The 26,062-nt window shown below is 43.3% G+C and overlaps 1 protein-coding gene across 3 annotated transcripts in view; it reads right to left on the minus strand.

The window, feature by feature from the left end:
- Positions 1–4,475: 4,475 nt before the first annotated feature.
- CUL1 (cullin 1) overlaps positions 4,476–26,062 on the minus strand; it is a 171,015-nt gene continuing 149,428 nt past the window's right edge. For all 3 annotated transcript variants that reach the window (XM_082258155.1, XM_082258153.1, XM_082258154.1), the window contains exons 18-22: positions 20,070–20,117; positions 17,572–17,654; positions 16,459–16,564; positions 12,152–12,265; positions 4,476–5,070 (exon numbers count right to left, since the gene is read on the minus strand). In XM_082258155.1, the coding sequence (XP_082114281.1) occupies positions 4,990–5,070; positions 12,152–12,265; positions 16,459–16,564; positions 17,572–17,654; positions 20,070–20,117 (432 nt within the window). In that variant the 3' untranslated portion in view covers positions 4,476–4,989. The remainder of the gene's footprint in view (positions 5,071–12,151; positions 12,266–16,458; positions 16,565–17,571; positions 17,655–20,069; positions 20,118–26,062) is intronic.

The following is a 26,062-nucleotide window of genomic DNA, read 5'->3' on the forward strand; positions in this document are numbered from 1 at the left end:
GGTCTTTACAAGGATAAATTACTGCACAGTACATATAGCTAGAGAGCTGAGTGAGGGCGTCTAAGGTATTTACATAACACATTCTGGATGGAACCTCTGCACACTGCTACACCCTTTCCAGCACACTATGCAATGAAAAAAAGGGGATATTTAGTTCACATATATTGCAATACATGTTTAAGCTGACCAACTGCATCAAAGTAATCCCTCTTCTGGCCAGTCCTACACTGCCTTGCCACTGCAAATGCTATGGGACACATACCTTGGGTTTTTATGCCCCGTGTTGGCATGGTGACCCATAGCAGTTGCAGTGGCAAGGCAGTGTAGGACTGGCCAGAAGGATTACTTTGATGCAGTTGGTCCGCTTAAACATGTATTGCAATATATGTGAACTAAATATCCCCTTTTTTTTCATTGCATAGTGAGCTGGAAAGGGTGTAGCAGTGTGCAGAGGGTCCATCCAGAATTTGTAGTGTTACTATGTGGTCACACCCCTTTAGCACCCGATAGTTCAAATTCATGAACAAGCTATTGGGATTTGAGCACAGGTATATCTTTTTGTAAGGTATTTACGTATTCTTTAAATTATACCTGTGCCCAGACTATGAACATTATGATTTTTAAGTCAGACATGAAGCAATATAGTAAACTTGACAGGAAACTAGCAAAAGCAAGCAATGGCAGCGCCAAGGCTCTCTCAGGAATGGGTTCCTTTAAAGCAGGGGTCTTAAACTGGTGGCCCTTTCAGCTGTTGCAAAACTACAATAAGGCATTGCAAGGCTGACACAGCTACAAGCATGACTCCCATAGGCAGATGCATGATGGGACTTGTAGTTTGGCAACAGCTGGAGGGCCGCCAGTTTGAGACCCCCTGCTTTAAAGGCTTCTCCGCAGTAATATCTGTTACTCGTAAGGCTGACATCATTATGAAAGTCACGTCTGCTATTTGGATTAATGGTCCCACACAAAAATATTCTATGATTTAACCCAGCATGTTAGGTGAAACGTGGAGGCTGCCACTGTTGACCACCTCCTCTGAAAATGCTTGTTGCTTTGCTGTCATGAAAAAATTCTCTTACTAACTTCACTGCTTTGAAACTGTGATCCTTAACAAGTATGCAGGTTTAAAATTCTGAATAACTTGATTCGCATAATGGTCTCAAGTCAGTGAAAGCACTGCATTAGTATAACACCAGCACTTGCAGATCAGCTATGGCACTACATATTTACTTTGAGGGATAATATAAATTGATAAGCCAGATTCACGCACTTCAAGCTACAGCCCATGTGACTTCATCTTGGTACACAGAGACTTGGCATAACTTAAAGTAGTATCACCCGCACATGAGAAGCTTGCTAAACCACCCAAAGGATCCAGGGGTCTTACCCCTCTCGCAACTGTTATCCAACACTGGACGAAGGAGACGGCAACTCAGCACAGGAGAGGTGGTGTGACCGCCTGCGTACACAGAGCCCACACAACCCTGCCTTCTCTATCTGTCCAAAGCAAACACTTTACATTTTTCTTGAAGCCTTCACTCACTGTATATTGCAATCTCTTCAGTCACAGCTTTAGAGGTCGACTTCTAAAAAATATTTTACAGTACACTATTAATCACAGTACCTTCTGCTTCGGTTGCAAACACAGACAGCCCTGTTCAGAGTGGTGTACACTTGTAAAACAAAACCAAAGACATTCCCAGCTCACTTTATCAACCAGCCTGTTAACCGACCGAATTGTCCTGTCTAAAAGTATGCGTTAAAAAAGTGGTTTAATTTGCACAACATTTGATAATACATGCGTAAGCTACAAAGCCCCATCAAGGCGCCCCAGTATTTTCTGTAGTCCTAACTAAATTTTGAGAACCTCCAAAAAGGAAGCACATGTATTATAATGGATAGGCAGAAGGCAGAGGGGAGGTGAGCTTGGAGGGAGCCCACCCCTCCTTAAATGCACAGGGGCGCAATGGACACCCAGCATATTGCACCATGGCAGCACAGGTGTCCAATACGTCCCCTCAACAATATTTCAACAGTAAAACAAATGGCCACTGCCCTCACATATATTTGGCCTTTGCGCTGTTAGACAGGATAATTTGGTTGGTTAACAGGCTGGCTGGGAAGTTTAGCTCGGAATTTCTTTGATTTTGTTTTGCATGAGTTGCCCTTCCACGTGCTCAATGCTGCAAAGGCCAGTTTATAGGTGAGGGCAGTGGCCATTTGTACTGGTGTACACTTGTGTCTCCCTACGGCACAAACTGCCCTGGAGAGAATAGCTGTTTTAGCTCATGTCCTCAAGAGAAGGTACTATGATTAAAGGGGGCATGTACTGCAGGAAAAATGGTCATTTGGAACAGTGTTCTCCAAATTGTGGCTCAAAGGCCGGGAGTGGCCCTTTGCTTGCATTTATGCGGCCCTTGGGACACCCCCCCCCCACGATACAGCCTACTATTCCGCCCACTGACACCAATGATGGGGCACTATTCCACTACTGATACAAGGCACTTCCACCAACAGTAATGATGGGGCACTGTTCCTTCCACCAAGAGCAATGATAGGGCACTATTCCTCCCCACGGATACCAATGAGGCTGCACTATTCCTTCCAGTGACACCACGGATGGTGCACTATTCCTCCTACTGATACCAACAATGGGGCACTATTCTTTTCAATGACACCAAAGATTAGGTTCCATTTCTCCTCCCACTGACCATGTCTGGGGTGTTTATTCCCACTGACTCTGGGACATTTTCTACTTCCACTGGCTACAGTCCGGTCTGATAAACTGGCCCTGTGTTTAGAGACCCCGATTTAGAAGTTGATCTCTAGAGCTGTGATTGAAGGGATTGCTTTAATATGCAGTAAGTGGAGGCATCAAGAGAAATTGAAAGCATTCGATGTGGATGGATGGGTATTTGTGGGACATTTGGAGTACTTGCTTGTCATTTGGGGCTCAGTCTCTCTTTCTTGTTACTTCAAAACAGGGAGCAGACAAGAGATTTGGAGGCACAGGGCTACAGACAGTTAGGGGCTCAGTGCTTACTGTAACTCCCCCATAAGAAAAGCCCATAATTTAGCCTTCAGAAAGAAGTGAAGTACAGTCAGCACTGACAGAAATAAAATATTTTATTTGAAAACCCTTGCATATATTTTAATAAAATCAAGTGCAATGTGCACTGAAATCCCCAGTTTGGGGGCGGGGGTGTTATACATCTTCTGACGATACTTGTATAAGAAATGCCAGTTTTGTGCTACAATGTGAAAATCTGAAAGCAAAATAAGGAAATAGATTGCCATCTCTTGTTTTAAAAAACATTCAGTAGATGGCACCATTACACTGAAAAGGAGCAGTAGAATTCCAACAGCCTGATCACTTACCACAAATTCACTAGAAGGTAAAATATTTGTGGACAACTCTTCAATATATTAAAGTGGTTGTAAACCCTTCTATATACCCAGTGAAGTGACTGGCCTCAGGTGATACACAGAGAGAAAACAAATCTTCCTATATATGTTGTACCTGTTCTTCTGCAGCTTTCCCCTACATCCAAAGTGCAGGATGTCTCAGCTCTGAAAAGCAGAGAGCAGAGGTTAGTGAGGAGAGCTCTGAGAGCTAATTGGAGGAAAGTACATGCCCCCTTCACACAGCAACAGAGCTGAGGCTGCTCCCTCCCATCACCATTTTTGTCATGGTGTCAGGAAAACTTGTCAGAAGTGACTCATGCTGATAGAGGAATGGAGCAGCAGACAGAAATGGCATATAGTGCTCTGTATTGAGACAAGCACACACTAGGGGTATGTTCAGGTCATATTTCATGTCTGAGGCTTACAACCACTTTAAGTTTCCAAAAAAGTCAGCTGTTATGGCTACAGCACACAAAGACATATAAGACAATTGTGTGCCTCCAAGCTTGTGGCAACAGTTTGGGGAAGATTATTTTCTGTTCCAGCAGAAATGTGCCCATTGCCAGTTCCATGAAGATGGGTTGAATAGGTTGGTGTTGAGGAACTTGGGTGTCCTTCACAAAGCCTTGCCATCATTGAACACTGTAGAGATGAAGTGGAATGCTGAATCCGAGCCAGGTCTCCTTGTCCAACATCAGCACCCGACCTCACAAATGTGCTATTGACTGAAAGTTCTCACAGACATGCCCCCACATCTTATAGAAAGCCTTCCAGAAGAGTGGAAGATGTTATAGCCGCAAAGAGGAGGCTGACTCCATATTAATGCCCAAAGTTTGGAAAAGTCCAAAAGCCCATACAAATGTGATGGGCAGAGGTCCACAAACATTTACCAATATGCTGCATCTCCACCCATCCATTCATAGATATCCCACATGGGTTAAGGACTTGCACATCTTGCCACTGTGAGACAAGCATTTTATATTTCCTTACCAACAGATGGTCATTCTATGACGATTTTAGCTGGCGATCACATTTCAGAGGGGTTAACATCTGAACACAACTCGTACAGAAATGTTTGAATTTTTTTTTTTTTCGGTTTTATTTTCACACATTAAAAAAATGAAACACACTATACAAATGGGATTTCATAGCAGATTACATTAGGTCCATTCCATACTCTAGGTCATTGTGCTGCCAATATAATTAGAACTAGCTTCATTGACATCTGGTGCCTGTACAGCAAAATTGGACTGATTTAAAAGGAGGGAGGTGGTAGCATGCAAACATCAGTTTGGGTACAGGCTCCCCTCAGTTCCTAAATTAAAAGGGCTTAGGTGTCCATATATCCATATTTACATGCTTGAAATGGTGGCAGTCCCCAGGCTGGCATTTGGGAGTCCTGTTTCTGGGTTGTTAAAAAGTGTCGGACCAAGTGGCAGCAATTCAGCTCCTATGAAGTTCCTCTGTGTCACCATTCTTTCCATCATACCACTTTCACTATCTGCTGAGTGTCACACAAATGACATTTATCCAATCAGGCAATTTCTAAATAATAAGTATAAAATTTTCTCTTTTTTTTCTTATTCAAGCCAGATAACTGTATGTGTCCTTTTCTCCATCTACGCGCTCCAAGTACTCCTTTTCTATAAGGATATCGATACATTTCTGGGAGGGGAAAAAAAAAAAAGTGTGAGAGGCCATTTCAGTACAATCAGACAATCAATTCCAGGGATATGTTAGGACAATACAAAGAAATTAAGATTCGTGTGTATGCAGGCAGAGTGACCAATTCTCTAAAGTGAAGTCGTAGGCTTGGAGAAGGTAGTACAGAAAGTACGCATAGCCTTTTTTTTTTTTTTTTATAGTTCAGGTTTTAAGGTATTTCGGAAGGGTGATAAAAACTACTTCAGCTTTACCCCCCTTTCATGATCGAGACAATTCTTGCGATACGGCACTGTTACTTTAACTGAAAATTGCGCGGTCGTGCAAAATTGTACCCAAATAAAATTGATTTTCCCCACAGTTAGAGCTTCCTTTTGGTGGTATTTGATCATCTGTGGTTTTCATTTTGTGCGCGATAAACAAAATAAGACCGACAATTTTGATAAAAAAAACAATATTTTTTACTTTCTGCTATAAAACATATCCAATACAATTTCTTTCCATCAATTTAGGCCAATATGTATTCTGTTTTTTGTAAAAAAAAAAAATCCCAATAAGCGTACATTGATTGGTTTGCGCAAAAGTTATAGCGTCTACAAATTATGGGATATTTTTATGCAATTTTTTTTTTTTTTTTACTAGTAATGGCGGCAATCAGCAACTTATAGCGGGACTGCGGCGGACACTAAGTGACACGTTTTTGGGAACCAGTGACACTAATACAGTGATTGGTGCTAAAAATATGTACGGTTACTGAACTAATGACACTGGCAGGGAAGGGGTTAACCTCCGGGGCGATCAAAGGGTTAAATGTGTTCCCTGGGAGTGCTTGCTAACTGTGTGGGGGATGCTTTGACTGGGGGGGGGGGGGGAAGGCAGAGATCTGTGTTCCTGCTTAGCAGAAACACAAGATCTCCATCTTCCCCTCTCACAGAACGGCGTTTTGCCTTGTTTACATAGACAGACTGCTGTTCAGCCTCTCTCTGGAATGAGCGCCGAATCCCGTCGAACATCGTGTCCGACTGACTCCACTGTGTCCTATCACAAGTACGTGATTTCACACTGAAGGGTCACTCGACAAAACCTACCAAAGAATCTCCAGAACCTCTTCAGCCATGGAGCGGTATGCATTTTGTCATGTGACAACAGCAGCAAAATTGTACCGCGTTTGGGGTGCCATTACGAAATAATGGCACCACAAGCGTATAGGGTGCTTTACTACGTTTCTGTAAACGCTGGCAGGAACATGTGATTCTGCCCACGTTTTCAGAGCAGCCAAATGTTAATGGGGCCTCTAGATTGTTTAAAGCTGAACTCCAGAAAAAACGCTAAATACAGATAAAATACATTACTGGAAGCCATTTTGCTTGCCATCGATTTGTATTTTTCTGCATCCAGCTTTCTCATGCACCACTAGCAGGATAAGAAAAATGGATTTTTGTAAGATCTTACCGTAAAATCCTTTTCTCTTAAGCTCATTGACAGACGCAGTCCTCCTTGATTAATATCAACTTGGGTTATACTGCCCTCTACAGGAGTAGGACTAGGCAGAAAAGAAAAACGTTCTGGCCACACCTTAGGGGCAGTCCCAGAGGGTATATCCTCTCTCTCTCTCTGCTACATGAAGTCAGTTATGTCACAAAGCAGTGTTTAGAGAATTTAACCCAACCCAACTCAAAAACAGAGGGGCGGGTACTGCGTCTGTCAATGAGCTTAAGAGAAAAGGATTTTACGGTAAGATCTTACAAAAATCAATTTTTCTCTGTCGCTCATTGACAGACGCAGTCCTCCTTGATTAATATCAACTCGGGTCGTCCCAAAGCAGTGCCACTAATGAGGGGTGGGAAAATGGAAATCAAAATCCAATCTAGAAGGCCCAACCGGTGCCAACTAGAAGTTTTAAAGGCTCATCAATCAAAAGATGAGACTCAACTGAAATTCCAATGGGAAAAAACCCTCGAGGTAGACCACCGGTCTCCTCAAATTGCAGCCTGCAAAACCTTGCGGCCAAATGAGGCATCCGCCGATGCCATCACATCAACTTTATAAAATTTTGTAAAGGTATGCACCGACGACCAGGTAGCCGCCTTGCACACCTGGACCACTGACTCCTGATGGCGGTAGGCCCAGGAAGTACTGAGCGCTCGAGTGGAGTGCGCCTTAACAGGGAACGGAGGATTCTGACCCTTAATAGAATAAGCCTGTACCACCGTCTGCCTAATCCATTTGGAGATAGTCGCGGCAGATGCAGGCAGCCCCTTTCTGGGGCCATCCGTGATCACAAAAAGTGAATCCGTCTTACGGAACGATTCCGTAGTCTTCAGGTATACCGATTGCCCGCACCACATCCAAGGAATGCAACGCACATTCTCGAGGATGACTGGGCTTAGGACACAAGGAAGGTAGCACAATATCTTCATTCAGATGAAAGTCTGAAACCACCTTAGGAAGAAAGGATGGCTTCGGATGAAGAACTACCTTATCCCTATGAATCACCAGATATGGGGAATGACACGATAATGCAGCCAGTTCTGACACCCTGCGTGCAGAAGTGATAGCCACCAAGAAGGCCACCTTCTGGGATAATGTAAGCAAGGGAATCTCCCTAATATTTTCAAAGGGAGGTTTCTGCAGAACCGACAACACCAAATTAAGATCCCAGGGCGGTAAGGGCGCGCGCACTGGCGGAGCCAAGTGCCGCACCCCCTGGATGAAATTCCGCACCAAGGAATGAGTAGCCAGAGGCTTCTGAAAGAAGATTGCTAACGCTGAAACCTGACCCTTGATAGTGCTCAAGGATAGTTTCTGCTCAACCCCCTTTTGCAGAAAAGCCAAGATTCGGGTCACCGAATAGGTACGTGGGGGAAATCCCAAACATTCACACCACGCGATATAAGCCTTCCATGTGTGATAATAGACTTTGCTGGAAGTCGCTTTCCTTGCTTTAATTAGAGTAGGGATCACTGAAGCTGACAATCCCCTGTCCTTCAGTACCTGGGTCTCAATGGCCAGGCCGTTAAAGCCAGCGACTGTAAAGCACGATGGAAGATCGGTCCTTGAGACCCCAGATCCTCCCTGAGAGGAAGTCTCCAAGGAGCGTCCGCGACTAGTCTGCCCAAGACGGCGTACCCGGCTTGACGAGGCCAGCCCGGAATTACCAGGATAACTGGAGTTCCTTCCACCTCTATCCTGCGGAGAAATCTCAGCAGCAACTTGAGAGGGGGGAGGACATATAGTAGCTGATACTGCCCCTACGGGGCGCTCAGCGTGTCTGCTGTGTCCGCTTGAGGATCGCGGGTGCGAGCTACCAACCTCCGCGCCTTCCTGTTGAGCCGACATGCCAACAGATCCACCTCCGGGATGCCCTATTGAAGACACAGCTGGTGAAATCCTTGGTGATCGACCTAAGTCATCACCATGGCATTGTCTGACTGGATCCGAACCAGGCTGCCCTAGAGCTGCTTGGTCCAGGCAATCAGACCAAGTCTGATCAGTTCCCACACATTTATCAGAAACTTGATTCCTATCGGAAGTGATAACTTTTCCTGGCTGAGCTTTAGAGAACGGAGTCACCGGACCAGAGACTCCCTAGTCCGCTCGCTCAACCGGATCCGATTCCTGGAGGGAACTGGGAATGATCTTTGGAAAAAGTAAAGAAAATGTTCTGCTCAAGGAACGGAAACTACCGCTCCCTGTAGCATATGAATGTTGGAAGGGAAGAATTGCACCGGTAGAAGTGATCGACACTCCATCTTGTATCCCGATCGTATGATCTCCTGAACTCCTTAGTCCGGGATTCAGGAAAGCCCTGGATCTGAACACCGGTGAAGACGTCCCCCCCACCCCTGAGCTGGGTGGGGGCGCACCTTCAGGCTGTATTAGTTTTATCTTCAGGTTTGGCTGAGTCGGTCTTTTGTTTACCCGACCAGCGCCCTTTGAAACCTCCTGAAGGGGCTTTGCCCTTCACGCTCGCCCCAGCGGAGCGAACTAACCTTTTATGAGCGGAAAAGGAAGGTCCTCGCCTGTTACGAGGTCCTTTAGCTTTAGCAGTCTGCGGCAAAAAAGTGCTCTTGCCCCCAGTGACATCCTTTATGATCTCATCTAGGGTGGCCCCAAATAGGCGATCCCCCTGAAAAGGGAGATTAGCCAAAGCTTTCTTGGAACCTTGATCCGCCGACCAACACTTTAACCACAGCACACGTCTGAGGACTACAGCTGACATCGATGCATGCCCTAACAAGAGAGTGGCATCCAGGGCTGCGTCACAGACGAACTGTAGTCCTCATATAATTTGCTCCATCAAATCAGACGCTGCCGGGGGGATACTTCTCCCCTTTAAGTCATGGTGTAGCAATTTTGCCCATTCTGTCAATGTTTGTGAAACTAAACCAATGGCAACCACTGGTCTAAAGGTTGACCCTATCAGGGAAAAAACAGTGCGGGATTCCGCTTCCATTTCTCGATCCACCGGATCCTTAAAGGACGGAGCGTCCTCCAACGGGATAACAGTGGCTTTATTTAGTCTGGAAATCGGTGGATCCACCACTGGTGGTACCGTCCATTTTTTAATGAGGGATTCCTCAAACGGATAGCGTCTAGCAATGCGTTTGGAAATAGTAAGGATTCGTTTCGGATGATCCCATTCCTCTTTAATTTTATTACCAAAACATTTGGGTAAGGGAAAAACCTTCGCCGTCTTGGTAGGCTTACTAGTCCCAAAAGGAATTTCCATCTCGGTTACTTCTGCCGGTGTAACCTCAAGTCTTAAGGTTTCCCGGACAGACACAACTAGTGCGTCCACCAACGCTTCTTCTTGTGCTATGGCGGAGGTAGAAACATCCTCCTCACTATCTGAGGAGACATTATCTGAGACAACAGCCCCAGCAGGGGGACCTGCTGCTGCAATGACCATTTTAGAATCTGAAGTATCAGATGAAATAGGGGTAGGCGGGGGTCGCTTTCTTGACCCCCGTCCCTGACAGGCCATCTCCACCCGGGATACCAAAGACTCCAAAACTGCTGATAATGCATCAATACTCTGTGAGGAACTGGAGGGTCCTGCAGCCACCTCGAGGGGATCAGGTGGGGGATACATGTGTGGCAGGGTCCATGATATACAAGACACTTGCCAAGAAAAATAAAAATTGCAATTTTAAAAAAAAGAAAACGTTTTTTTTTTTTCTTTTAGTCCCCCAGCGCAGCAGCGCCCCTCAGTGTTACCTGCTTTTGGACCCCACAGAGAGAGAGAGAGACCCCAAGGTTCACCACCTGATGCTCAGAAGTTTCTATTCACCTGCTTCCAGCACTGTCTGTTACAGACAGGAAGTCTTTGGCTTGCTTTCCCATGTAAAGGAGGCGGCTCCGCCCCTTTAGACGCCTTCCGGCGCCTCCCAATTACTCCACAAGGTGTTTGGTCACCTCAAACATGGCCGCCCCCATGCTGGAGACACAAGGCTACGCCAATATGGCGGCCCCGTGTGATCTGTGGGAAAATGGCGGCGGCTTGTGCAAGGTAGCAGCGGCCTGTGGGAGGTGTGCGCTCGGCCTGTGTGGCCTGCGGGAGGTAGTCCTCGGCCTGTGGGAGGCTGTGCGGCCTGCGCCGGCTTATGGAAGGATGGCGACCTGCGGATGCTGTATCCAGGCATAGGCATCGGCCTGTATACTGTCAGGTAGGATACTATCACCTCTATACCTCAACAGTAATGCCTTTTAGCAGTCTGCCACTGACTACAGTCATCTCCCTTACGGTGTCATCTAGTGACTATAGATAGTCAGCTCCCAAACCAAGCTTTTAAGAGGGGGATGACACCTGTTAGGATCACGTCCATCCATCCCAGAGAGGGGCCCACGTCCACCAACAAACCCGGCAGGGGGAGAGGGGGAACATTTTACTCACCATACCGGAACCAGGCGGAGTGGGGGGGCTGTCGACCAATCTGGACGCCGTGACTCTGCTGGTCATTGGCGTCCAGGCGAGACGTTTAACTCGCCGGGTCAGTCCCCGTCCAGTGGGACTATGTCGCGGCCGACCCAGCGCGGAGCTATGGCCTGCACGCGCTCGCAGGCTGAACTGGGGTGACCACTGGATCTCAACATCCAGCCCGTCGCCCAGTTTCAGCGTACTTGCTTGAAGATCTCACAGGAACACTGGAGAAGAAAAGCTGCCTAAAAAAGTATTTCTAAAAAATCTTGCCAGGACCAAAGATCCCAGCAAGGAACTTAGGTCCTTACTCCTAACTAGACAGAAAAAAAACTGACTTCCTGTAGCAGAGAGAGAGAGGATATACCCTCTGGGACTGCCCCTAAAGGTGTGGCCAGAACGTTTTTCTTTTCTGCCTAGTCCTACTCCTGTAGAGGGCAGTATAACCTGAGTTGATATTAATCAAGGAGGACTGCGTCTGTCAATGAGCGACAGAGAAACCTAATTTTTCTTTGATGCAATTAACACTTGCACATCTTTTCCCTTTCCCAACCCCCATTGAACAGTAAGGACAGTTTCACAATTGTTTGATATGGTCACACACACACACACACACACACACACACACACACACATATTATTGTGCATTGCATTAAAGGCAACCCATTCATTTTTAATGGGCTGCTCACACACCCAATTTATGTGTAAAATACTGCACCTGACGTTTTTCAGGAAATACAGTGCATTGGGGCGAGATGCAGGGTGAGTGTGTTGGCTTGGTGCAACTGGGTGCTATTCATTTCTGGATTTCATGTTTAAATAATCCATTGCAAAAGCTAATAGTGTCAGCCATTCTGCATCAAGTTCCTAAAACCCCAGTCCAGGACTGCCAAATTGTTATCACTGCAGACTACAAACAGATCAGGATGATCGCAGAACAGAAAATGTTGCAATGGTGGTTTGCCTTCTTGCACTACATTTTGTAGGACAAAAAAAGGACATGAACCTGATGAGCAGAAAAAAAAACCATCAATCCAGGGTCTGTTTTCCCATGTTTCAAATAAAAGGGATTCACAGAGAAGTTTTTTTACTGGGTGACATAGGTATGAGCAGGTAACATATGACCCAGGCATTCCACACAAATCTGAAATAAATTTTATATACCTTAATTACAGGAACGCGTGGCTTGAATCTTGATGATAGCTGGGTCAAGACTTCTCCAAGAAGTTGCTGGTGTTTCAAGACCTTTCTCATTTTCATAATTCGTACAATGGCGGCCTAAAATCAAAGAAAATATACATTAAATATAGAAACAAATATATAAAACAAAATATAAACATTCCAAAAACATCAATGAAAAAAAAAATTATATATATATTTTTTAATATATATATATATATATATATATATATATATATATATATATATATATATATTTTTTTTTTTTAATATATATATATATATATATATATATATATATATATATATATATATATATATATGTGTGTATATATTATATACACACACAAGTGTGTGTACATATATTATATATATATACATACACACACACATACATACATACACACACACACACACACACACACACACACACACACAATGTGTGTGTATATAATATATACACACACACATATAAATGTATATCTATGTGTGTATCTATCTCTATATATGTATCTATCTATCTATCTATCTATATCTATCTATCTATATATACACACACACGCACACATATATAATATATATATATATATATATATATATATATATATATATATATATATATATATATACATACATATACACACACATATACATACACACACACACACTAATTATAAATCTGCTATTCTATTTAAATCTATCCTATTACTAGGACAATTCTTTCAATCTTGTACTTCTAACAAACACTACCTGTAATCCAGCATAAGCTCTCCCTGTTACAGACTTCTGCTAAGAAAGAACAATCTACACTGACCAAATTAACATTATAGCAAAGTGAATCTATGACATCAAACCTAACCAAACTGGTGTCCTAAAAAAAAAAAAAAAAAAAAATATGGCAGATGGGTATCTCTGCTTTTGGATATGGCCTATCATTCAATTTTTTTCAGTAGCAACCCACTAAATTGAATTACTCATCTCTTTCTGTGGAAGCAATGTTTTTTTACGTAGATGTTTAAAAGCTAGAAACAACTTACCATATAGAAAAAAAAAAAATAAATCCACTTACTAAGTTATGTTGATAACTTCCAAGACTGAATTTAGTTGGAAGACTTCCCTTTGTCAGAGGCTGTGATCACGTTAGAATGGGGAGCAGGTATCTTATACAATACCCAACATGTGTAAATGACTGCAGGCCCTACTCTGTTCGATATCTGAATGAAAAGTATCCCAACTAAGAGCCAGCAGCTCAACATACATTTTTAAGTACTGGCATTGGAGTTAATGGTCCCTGGTTTCCCAGTCAAATCCTCATAAGTTCCATGGTAGGGAAGGTTCAGGACTGTTTCAAAGTGTTTACACAGTAATCAGAGAGTACCTGAATGGAGGTCTTGTAATACATGCCTCTTAAATTCATGCTATACCCCCCCCCCCCCCCCCCCCATTTTCAGCATATACTTGTAGGCATCATTTACATCAAAATTATTTCTTCTGTGTAATTTCCTCACATCTCATTTTTTTTTACTTACCTTCTTTCACTAAGTATAGGGAAAGGATTGGAACACAAAACCAGTATAAACAATTCAATTATACCTTGACTTTGGAATGGTTAGACAACATGATCTGCCTATTTTCAAAGCTTCACCATGTGGAATCTGTAAGGACTTTCTATGCGAACCACTAGAAAAAGCATCAGGCTTTATTAATTTGCTGACAGTTAAAAAGGGACACTGTCACCATTCCGCATATTTATGTGGAACATTCACATAAAAGCAGTCTATGGGCTCTTTCACACGGGCGGTCCGATCAGATCCGCCTGTCAGTTTAGGCGGATCTGATCGGATCCTCCATGCAGCTCTATGGGGCAGCGGGTGTCAGCGGAGACACCTCCGCTGACACCCGCTGCCATCCGCATCCGATCCTGTGCGTGAAATCTGGACGGATGGAAACCCTATTTTTCCATCCGTTCAGTAATCGGATCGGATCTGATGAGAGCGGACAAGCGGTCCGCTCTCATCCGATCCCCCATAGAGGGCAGCGGGGGCTGAGACACCTCCATCTCCGCTCTGCAAGCGGAGACGCAGCTGTCATCCGCCGGCTCAGCGGGGATCGCGGATCGATCCCCGCTGAGCAACACGGATCCGCCTACGGAGGCGGACCGTGTGCAAGAGCCCTACCTCTGAGGCAATTTGCCGATATGACCAGGCAAAGTCATTTACCCCCTCTGCAGCAAATTAGAGCACAAAAAAAGTAGGGGATCAGGTTAGTGATGAATTCGGAAGATGCCTGAGCTCATCTCGACATCTGAGATTTTCTCCCAGGTCTCTTGTGTGTTACATGCTCCCTTTAACCACTTGCCGACTGCCTAACGCCGATCTACGTCGGCAGTCAGCCCCTCACAGGCAAAGTGACGTAGGGCTACGTCACTAGCTTGTGAGGGTCTAGGGAGCGAGCACGCGCCCCCGGAGGCGCGCTCCCGCTCCTGCGTGGTCACGGACCCCCCCGCGCGTGTGACTGGCGGACCCGATGTCCGCCGGTCACTCGGCGATCGGCGGGGAGAGGGAGAAAGTCAGGCGGCTTGTGTAAACAAGCCGCCTGTCATTCTCCTCGGTGTAAAAACACTGATCACACGGATCTACTATGTAGATCCGTTGATCAGTGTCCTTACAGCTCAAGCCACAGCCAATCACAGTAGAAAGCACGCCCCTAGGGACACACACAGCCCCTCCCTCCCAAATAAAGTTAACCCCTTCACTACCAGTGTATTTTTACAGTAACAGTGCATATATAGCGCACTGATTACTGTAGAAATGTCACTGGTAACCCCAAAAGTGTCAAAAATGTCAGTCAAGGGTCCGATCTGTCCGCCCCAATGTCGCAGTACCGCAAAAAAAAAAAAGAAAACCGCAGATCGCCGCCATTACGCGTTAAAAAAAAAACAACAAAAATGACAAAAATCTTTCCCTTTGTTAGTAAACGCGATAACTTTTGCGCAAACCAATCAAAATACGCTTTTTGCGATTTTTTTTACCAAACATAGGTAGCATAAAACAAATTGGCCGAAAATGTTAAAAAATTTTGATTTTCACATTTTTTTGGGGGGGGAATTTCATATAAAAAAATGTGAAAAATATTGCTATTTTTGCAAAATTGACTCTCTTTTTTTGTTTATAGCGCGTGATCAAAAAATCGCACAGGTGATCAAATACCACCAAAAGAAAGCTCTGTTTGTGGGAAAAAAAGGACGCCAAATTTGTTTAGGTACAGCGTCGCACGACCGTGCAATTGTCCGTTAAAGTCACGCAGTGCCGAATCGCAAAATACCCCCTGGTCGGAATGGGGGTAAAATCTTCCGGGGCTTAAGTGGTTAAATATATATTTTTAAAATTGCAATATGGAGTTGACCACTAGATTTATACATTTTTCAGGAACTCTGGAAAACCTACATCAGTTCCAACTTGCACCTGTTCCTTTGGTTATAACCACAATCTTAGATTTATGTATTTTTCATGTTTTACATCAGAGGCAGAGACATTGGGTTCTAAATACTGCAGTCCCCAAGAAAAACAAGAAACTGGTTAATTTAACCCTCGCCATCTACCTGAAATGAAGTAACATCAAACCACTGTTACCCATTTAAGCCACGGTCCACCTCGTAAGTGAAACCCATCTGGTCCGTTAGATAAACTCTGACAAACCCCCCACCACCCTTCAGCGATCTTCACTGTTAAAAGTCCTGCTTTGAGCAGAAAATCCTTCTTTACAAAAGGTTCTCATGGTGTCCTCTTCATCCTGTGCATCGTGGCCCTACTCATTTCTCAGAGAAGCTGCAGTCATGGTAGTCTCCAGCATTCTGTTAAATTACCATTCTCCCCAAAGGAATGAATTGGACCGCAGTGCACATGTCCAGGATAAGGAGAATGAAGCCCACTTTCTGCATCGCTTGATAGGCTCTGTGAAGGGCTGTAGAGTGTAGATACAGGGACAGAGGCAAGTATTGGCCCAGGTGGGCTGTACTATTTACCAGATTCTAAAGATGAGAACCGTTTCAAAAGGTAAATTGATTCCATGTAGGAATTCCACTGCTCTTTTCATCAAGTAGATGATATTTAACAGGTGTCCTATTCTAAGCAAATAAACAGCGATGGCGAACCTTGGCACCCCAGATGTTTTGGAACTACATTTCCCATGATGCTCAATTACACTGCAGAGTGCGTGAGCATCATGGGAAATGTAGTTCCAAAACATCTGGGGTGCCATCACTGTCCTAGACCTAGAATTCAGTGTATTACCTGGATAAGAAGTTTTCGATCTTCCTCAATGTTTTTGTGCGTCGTCTCCTGTTCCTGTTTCTGCTCGGTTTTCATGGGGACGTTAATGTTAACTCTAAGCTTCTTACTGCCAAAGCAGACATAGAAAAAAATCGAATTATAGTGCTAGCCAATGCAAAGTTTAAAAATAAAAAAAGTTATCTTTTAGAACTGAAAGTGAAGACCACAATTTTATCAATTTAACCACTTGCCATTGTTTCGTGCAATAGCCAGTGGGGGGCGCGTTGGTTGGCCAGAGGGGGAGCTAATCAGCGGGTCTGGCAGACATGTCTGCCGGCCACCCGCAATCACTCTCCATAGAGACAGAACGACGGTCTGCCTATGTAAACTATTCAGGAACACAGATCTCTATGTTCATCTAGTGAGTCCATCCCCCACACAGTTAGTAAGCATCCCCTAGGGACACACTTAACCCTTTGATCGCCCATATTAGGGTTTTTAGAAACCGGATTTGAAAATATATTTCGTAAAGATGTGCGACTGCTTCCTGCTTTGTACTGTTGTGCAGTCACTGCACTTTACTTCTACTCTCTCAATGCCTGTCTAATTCGATTGATGGAAGAATTTCCATTCCTTGTTCAGGTATCATAACTGTCTATCTAAAAGACAGCAACTAAATTCTACAAATCTGTATAGAAAACACAAGAACTGAAACATGGAACATCAAGCTAGTAAAAGTTACATAGTCTTTACAAAAAGCGTACTTACTGAGCAGAGACTATGTTTTCTCATTAATACAAATTTATCCGAATAACATAGGAGCCAACAATACTTCTTTTGAAATATTTAGGCTTTGGAACGGTCGTACTGATCCTTGTTGCAACATCTAACATGTCTGAATACCCATTCGTTTTACACGAGTGATCAGCAGCTCATTAACTAGTAAAGATAAGGACGACAGCCCAGAGCCTACATCTTTTTTAAAAAAGCCAGCAACGGCAGGCCCCACATTTTGGTCTTCAAAGGTCCCACTTACAGGACAGCTATATACCAATCTATTCAGCGGAAAGAAAAAAAACCTATACCAAAATGATCCAATAGAACACAAACTGTTAGGAATTTACATCTACATACTTTTTATAGCCCAAATAAAGCTTTATTAAGATATCCGGCCTCAGCTCCACTTCATCAACATTTGCATTTTCATCTTCTAATACCTGTAGTAAAGGAAGAAATAAAAGAACAGAACATTGTTATTCAGTAATATCTGAATCATAACATATTTTTGGGCTTTCAGCAAATCTAGCATACTATTATAGAAATATTTAGAGGCAAGCAGTACTTAATTTTCAAGCAGGGGGTATAAAATAAAAAAAATAAAAAAATCTATGAACTACGCTTTTTCCATTTTTAATAATGTGAGAAGACCTGTCCAGTGTTTTTTCCACTCTCCCTGTCCATATTGCAGAGATTTCACCCATTTCCTGTCTTGGTGAGCATAAAGGAATTAAGGGAAAACCTTTCCATCAGGGACATAGATGGCAATAAAAAAAAAAAAAAAATGACAGAAGTTTTAATCCACCCCCCAAGCAACTAAATTTGTTTTTTTTTTTTTTTGCTGTCTGTTGGAGATTTTACTTTCACTTGCTTTGGCTATAGATCCACAGGGGGCCCATTCTTGAACATAAAACATTTAAAGTGGATGTAAACCCTCACCTTATACCCAGTGAAGTGAACAGCCTCAGATGATACAGAAAAATGAAACAAATCCTCCTACATAAGTTTTACTTGTATATGTGCTGTCTTCATCTTTCTACACCGTTTAGAAAGTGCACATTGTGTTACAAATCTTGTTTCCTCATTTAGCAGTGGGTGTGGAGTCTGGGCATACACTGTGTGGGAGCTGATTGGAGGAAAGGCATATGCCCCCCTCCACATAGGCAGAGGGAAAAAGAAACTTGCAGAGTTGTACTGTGACTAGACAAATTATCTGCTTATCTATCTCTAAACTCCCTCCCCAACACAAATTTCCAGCTGCTGTTATCTTGTGTGTGGGAGAACTTGTCAGAAGTGACTCTGCTGATAACAGATGAACGGAGAAGTAGAAAGACAGCACTTAGAGCTTTGGAGAGAGATAAGTAAACACTACAGATATATGTGCATAGGTCAGATTTCATGAATGGGGTTTACAACCACTAAGTAAAATGCTCATCATAAAAATAATCAGAGAAAATACAAAGAAATTCGTAATATATCTAAATTTTTGTACTTCAAAGCTGAACCCCCAGGCAGATACTATTTCATGCAGTCATGTAGTTATTAAAAAAAAAAAAAATCCTTACATTATTTTTAAAGCAGATGGTCAAAATTCTAAATCATATACTCATTTCCACATTGTATTTCAAATATTCCTAGTCTAGTCCTATTAATCTGAAGGACGTTTGTAAACTTAATTGGCGAAGACCCCCACACATTTGCTTCCTTGAATTCTGTGTCACATAGTCACTATGCCCTGTGAGTAGGCACTGCTGTGTCACACATTTCACAGAGCCTGCTTTCTGAACTACAGAAGTGCTGAGAGGAGGAGTTTCAGGAGGTGGGGTCCACACAGAAATCACTGTTTTCAAGCAGCAAGGTACCATGGGATATATAGTCACTGAAATTGTAAACAGCAGAGGAGAAGCTGCAAAGCATGCAGGGAATCCAGGAAGTTAAGAGATGACCAACAGACAGGAAGAACTCACAACATGACCGGAGATTTTTCAAGTAAGCTTATACTGGAATCTCTAAAATAACTCTTGTTTTCTTTGCTACTACCATGCTGATGTCATAAAATGTATGTGTATGCTGTGGCCATAAAACTCCTTTAAGCCCAGGTTCACACTGGGGCTCGCATGATTTCAAGTCGGCATTTTTGGCCGACTTCGGGGGCGATTTTACTGATATCTGTGCGGGTTCACATGACAAATCGGACCAATGTGAATGTGGGCTAAATGTAGCTAGTAGTGGTGCACTCGGCCAAACTGGCAGTTTTTTAAAAAATATATATATATATATATATCTTTATAAATAACCAATATATCTGACTTTGAATTATTATCATGAATTTAAATGAATTTGAATTTAATGTCTGTCATTAACTGCACCTTTTGAAGCGGTGTTAAAAATAAATAAATAAAAAACTGCACCAAAAACACACCTCCCTAGTGAAATGCATCGAAAACGCAGCAAGAATGCATCAAATTGCACCTGTGTAGCGTTTTTTTGATGATTTTTTTAAATCACATTCCTATGAAAAAGCACACCATAAGCAAGGTAAAATTGTGTCAAAATTGCCGTAAAATTGTGAGCGCTTTCGGAAGCCATTAGTGGCACTTTTTTTTCCTTTCGTCACAACGCTGAAAACCCTATTTTTGGCCGACAATTTTCAGCGGCCGAAATTTCAGTGCTAGTAGCTAGTGTAAACATCTGGGAATTTGACTTGGAATCAGTCTCTTGTAATTCCCTGTACAGTAAAGAGAGGGCTGTGTAAATCTCAGGACTGGACGACCAGAAACACAAATTCTTTGCCTGGCATTCAGCTTTAACAGCACACATTTTTATCATAATAAAAACAGTGACAAAATACTCACCAATAACTTTGATTTAAGCAAAATTTGTAGAACCTGTACCAGGATATCCTGCAACAGAAACAATACACCCATCTTAAAATCCTTGTGATTTGTTAGCATTAAGTCCAATATTACGTTATCTGGACAGTTTTCCAAAAAAATGTAAGTATGGCTCATTGGGGTTTCCTTGTATTTCTCTACACATTTCCAACACTAACAGATTTCCAAGCAGAACTGTAGTAGAAGTAATGCAATGCACAAATATGATGAGCAACTTATTCCCAGTAATACACCATCAGAATCTGATCGCCCCCCTTTAGACACAACCTTGGACTCCGCCCCCCTTCTCTTCCACACGGGTAGCCTGGCCACAGCTGTCAGAAGCATCTCAGATGAACTTTGTGTATTGGTTCCCATTGTACCACTGACAACAGCATGCACAAGTTTTTTGTTACCACAACAAACTGATACACATACATAGGAACTGTATGATTGATTAGATCAGATTGGGTTGCCTCTTAGAGAGCCACCTATGACAAAGATCTTTTTAGTGCCTATGCAAAGTGCTTGAAGATCTCAATATAGCAGAGCACATGACAGGGTAAGGACAGGGCAATTGCAAATTAAGCTCTGGAAGCTGCTGGATGTAAATGAATTCTGAGAATCCTAGAGATGCCTGAAAGATGTGCAGCTGTGTGCATTCATGCACGCCATATGGGAAAGAAAGAAATTAAGGACATGGGTAAAAACACATATGTTTGCAAACAGGACAAGGAAACCGCTTTAGGCTAGGTTCACAATGTTGTAGGTGCGGGACAGTGTGTAAATCGCACCTTACATAGTTACATAGTAGGTGAGGTTGAATAAAGACAATAGTCCATCCAGTTCAACCTGTGTGGGTGTGTGTGGCTGTAATCATCTCACATAGCCCTTAATGTCCTGATCCTTGAGATGTAAGTCTAAGAGTCTTTTGAAAGCCACCATACTACCCGCAGAAACCACCTCTTGTGGTAGAGAATTCCACCTATTCTAGCACTTGCAGCCACCCACAGCCAAAGCACACTGCTCTTTAGCAGATGTGCAGGGCTGCCATTCATTCTTAATAGTATCCCCATGCATTTAAAGACGTAATGCGTTTTTTAAGTGCGGAAAATTTCACCACACTTTCTCTGCGGCTGAGCTTTTAAAAAGGTGTAGGAACCTTTTTCCTGCACGTTCAGCAACCCATTCAAATAAAAGGGCTGATGTGCCCACGCAAACACGAGCCACAGCAAAGGCATAGGTGTAAACCTGGTGTTAACTGGCATCAGGAATAAGCCTATTAAAAATGGATTTTTGTAAAATCGTACCGTAAAATCCTTTTCTCTTAAGCTCGTTGACAGGCGTAGTCCTCCTTGATTAATATCAACTCGGGTTATACTGCCCTCTACAGGAGTAGGACTAGACAGGAAAGAAAACGTTCTGGCCACACCCTAGGGGCAGTCCCAGAGGGTATATCCTCTCACTTCCTGCTACAGCAAATCAGTTATGTCACAAAGCAGTGTTTAGAGAATTTAACCCAACCCAACTCAAAAACAGAGGGGCGGGTACTATGTCTGTCAATGAGCTTAAGAGAAAAGGATTTTACGGTAAGATTTTACAAAAATCCATTTTTCTCTGTCGCTCATTGACAGACGTAGTCCTCCTTGATTAATATCAACTCGGGACGTCCCAAAGCAGTGCCACAAATGAGGGGTGGCAAAATGGAAATCAAAATCCAATCTAGAAGGCCCAACCGGTGCCAACTAGAAGTTTTAAAGGCTCATCAATCACACGATGAGACTCAACTGAAATTCCAACGGAAAAAAACCCTCGAGGTAGACCACCGGTCTCCTCAAATTGCGGCCTGCAAAACCTTGCGGCCAAATGAGGCATCCGCCGATGCCATCACATCAACTTTATAAAATTTTGTAAAGGTATGAACCGACGACCAGGTAGCCGCCTTGCCCACCTGGACCACCTTAACAGGGAACGGAGGATTCCGACCCTTAATAGAATAAGCCTGTACCACCGTCTGTCTAATCCATTTGGAGATAGTCGCGGCAGATGCAGGCAACCCCTTTCTGGGGCCATCCGTGATCACAAAAAGTGAATCCGTCTTACGGAACGATTCCGTAGTCTTCAGGTATACCCTGATTGCCCGAACTACATCCAAGGAATGCAATGCACATTCCTGAGGATGATTGGGCTTAGGACACAAGGAAGGTAGCACAATATCTTCATTCAGATGAAAGTCTGAAACCACCTTAGGAAGAAAGGATGGCTTCGGATGAAGAACTACCTTATCCCTATGACCCACTAGATATGGGGAATGGCATGATAATGCAGCCAGTTCTGACACCCTGCGTGCAGAAGTGATAGCCACCAAGAAGGCCACCTTCTGGGATAATGTAAGCAAGGGAATCTCCCTGATATTTTAAAAGGGAGGTTTCTGAAGAACCGACAAACACCAAATTAAGATCCCAGGGCGGTAAGGGCGCGCGCACTGGCGGAGCCAAGTGCCGCACCCCCTGCACCCCAAGGAATGAGTAGCCCAAGGCTTCTGAAAGAAGATTGCTAATGCTGAAACCTGACCCTTGATAATGCTCAAGGATAGTTTCTGCTCAACCCCCTTTTGCAGAAAAGCCAAGATTTGGGTCACCGAATAGGTACGTGGGGGAAATTCCAAAGATTCACGCCACGTGATATAAGTCTTCCATGTGCGATAATAGACTTTGCTGGAAGTCTCTTTCCTTGCTTTAATTAGAGTAGGAATAACTGAAGCGGACAACCCTCTGTCCTTCAGTACCTGGGTCTCAATAGCCAGGCCATTAAAACCAGCGACTGTAAAGCACGATGGAAGATCGGTCCTTGAGACCGCAGATCCTCCCTGAGAGGAAGTCTCCAAGGAGCGTCCGCGACTAGCCTGTCCAAGTCGGCGTACCCGGCTTGACGAGGTCAGCTCGGAATTTCCAGGATAACTGGAGTTCCCTCCACCTCTATCCTGCGGAGAAATCTCAGCAGCAATTTGAGAGGGGGGAAGACATATAGTAGCTGATACTGCCCTTACAGGCTGTTCAGCACGTCTGCTGCATCCGCTAGAGGATCGCGGGTGCGAGCCCTGTTGAGCCAACCTACCAACAGATCCATATCCGGGGTGCCCCAATGAAGGGACAGCTGGTGAAATACCTCTGGATGAAGAGACTATACCTCTTGATCCAGAATCTGACGGCTGAAATAATCTGCCTGTCCACCACCGTGATAAATATCGCGGAGAGAAATGGAACAACTGTTCCCCCAATAAGAATGTTGGCCACTTCTATGGCCGCCAGGGCACTCTTGGTGCCCCTTGGTGATCGACATAAGTCATGACCGTGGCATAGTCCGATTGGATCCGAACCGGGCTGCCCTGGAGCTGCTCGGTCCAGTAAATCAGAGAAAGTCTGATCGCTCTCAGTTCCAACACATTTATCGGTAACCTTTTATTGGAAGGTTGGGAAGGAAGGATTTTCCGGCACATAGATTCTTTAAAAAATCAATTTTATTCAAATAACATAACACAAAAAGCAATCATGAGAAACACACAAAACATATAAACAAACAAAACAGAAAATATTGATTAAAAATTGACTGGAGCCAAAATGGGTTAACCAGTCAGAAATGAATAACATACAGCAGTTCTATTTGATGTAATCATACACATATTCATATTATTAGTCACATAATGCGACTACATGTACATATTTATATACTTAGAAACGTGATGACAGAAATTAGTAGTACGCTTGATCAGGTTGCTCTACATGTTTCGCCTCATAAAGAAGCTTCATCTGGAGCCTGCTTGTGATCAAAGAAAATGGTTCTATATAGGATAGAAACATACAGAGTTACTGATGGTATAGGTAGTTTTCAAACTTTGTATTATAATAATGAACATCTAAAATCAGAGAACTACATGCATGTTCATAGTGGTGTATTCAGTCACCGGCTGGGTCAGTGCAAACCAGGTGAGCGGCTAAACTCCATGGGCGCAATGGGCAGTGCACCCCGGAGGTCACCCATAGAATCACATGTGGGGGGCCACGCAGTGCTTATTTTATCTATTGGGTATAAGGAGGTGGTATATATACCAAAAAATAGCTGGGTACATACATACCTGTATAATTGTTATGCAGGACAACTGTCACCGCAGACAAATGGTAATGAATAACGAAGGGACAATCATGGATAGGTACAGAGCTCGGTATATATAGAGAGAAGATTAACCCAGGGGTAGTGGAGCCTGGGAGCCACCTGGATAAGGATGTAATAGCATACCCATTAGTACTAGTGTTAGGTAATATATATTGTCTATAAGGACTTATAGAAGGTTGTAGAGCCATAAGTAAGTATATAGGTGAATCGTGATGAAAGACTGATATACACCTCCCAAGAAAAACCGTGTGGAGACATATAGGAGTAAACAAGTACACACAGTAGTATCTTACCAAACAAATTGTACTATGGAAGCATCTCTCCATATATTACATGGAGGAAGGCCATGTGGATATGCCAACAGGTGTTAGTATGTCAAAATCCTAGGTAGATATAAATAAACTCTTTAGGGTATATTCTATAAGTTTCCAAGGGTCAGAGAAGGGATAGTTAGACTTGCCGAATAAAGATGGCGTATAGAGGTGGTGTATACCTTTCATTGGCTCTGTCCTAAAGTTCCATGATGTCTCCTCCGGATGGGGAACCGCCGCCATATTGAGGCCAGCGTGTATGGCCTCTTTATAGCGTGGACCCCAAGCGAAAACTGAATACCTTGAGCTGATCGGATGGGCATACCAATCAGCTCTAATTGATCAAGACACATATGACTTTTTGAATAACCGCTTCCCCAGACAAGCGACGTTTTACGCCTTACCTAAAACACACAAAAACCTTACATCTCCACCTGGTCGACCCATTGTCTCTGGCATTGGGAGTCTAACGGAAAATGCTAGCAGATACCTTGACTTTTTTTTGTTACCACATGTAATTAGTCTTCCATCCTACATCAAGGACACACTTGATTTTCTTAAAACATTGAATGATATGGTCGTTCCTCTCGATGCCCTGCTCGTGACTTTGGATGTTGAGGCATTATATTCCAGCATCCCTCACGAGCAGGGCATCGAGACGATACGTACCTTTCTATATGAACAGAATCATCGAACTTGGCCTTTTTGTGAATTTTTGTTACAATTACTTTCTTATATTCTTAGACATAACTGCTTTGTCTTCAATGGTTCCCACTACCTCCAGGTGCAGGGCGTGGCCATGGGCACTTGTTGCGCACCGGCTTACGCCAACCTGTACCTGGGGGGGTGGGAACGATATATCACATCTGCTGATGTTTTGTCCGAATATTTCGTCTATGTAGCCGTATGGCTTAGATACATAGACGACATATTTGTGATATGGACAGGGTCCAGATCTATGCTAGATGAATTCATTACAGCACTGAACTTTAATACTTTTAACCTAAAACTAACAAGTACGATCAATTCATCACAGGTCACATTTTTGGACCTTACAGTGCATAAATTAGCAAATGGACATTTGAGTACGGACCTGTACCGAAAGGAAACCGCAGGGAATGTTATTCTTCATGCCTCCAGTGCACATCCCCCGGCATTAATTCGTAGCATCCCGTATGCTCAATATGCTCGTCTCAGACGTAATTGTACGTCTGATTCTGATTTTAGAAAACAAGCAAACTCACTCCGTGATCGTCTTAAAATTAGAGGTTACAGCAAACGCATACTCAGAGACGCATTCAATCGAGCTGCAGAACATAATAGGAATGATTTGCTGTTTCGCAAAAAAACAGTTCCTACTCAACAAACTGTCAAATTCATCACAAAATACTCTGTACATACAGATATTTTACGATCCATTCTACAAAAACAATGGCACATACTCCACAACGATTCTACTATCAAAAAATACATTACGGATTATCCCCAAAT

This window comes from Pelophylax lessonae (genome assembly GCF_965119305.1).
Source record: "Pelophylax lessonae genome assembly, chromosome: 5".
In the NCBI taxonomy this organism is placed as follows: domain Eukaryota; kingdom Metazoa; phylum Chordata; class Amphibia; order Anura; family Ranidae; genus Pelophylax; species Pelophylax lessonae.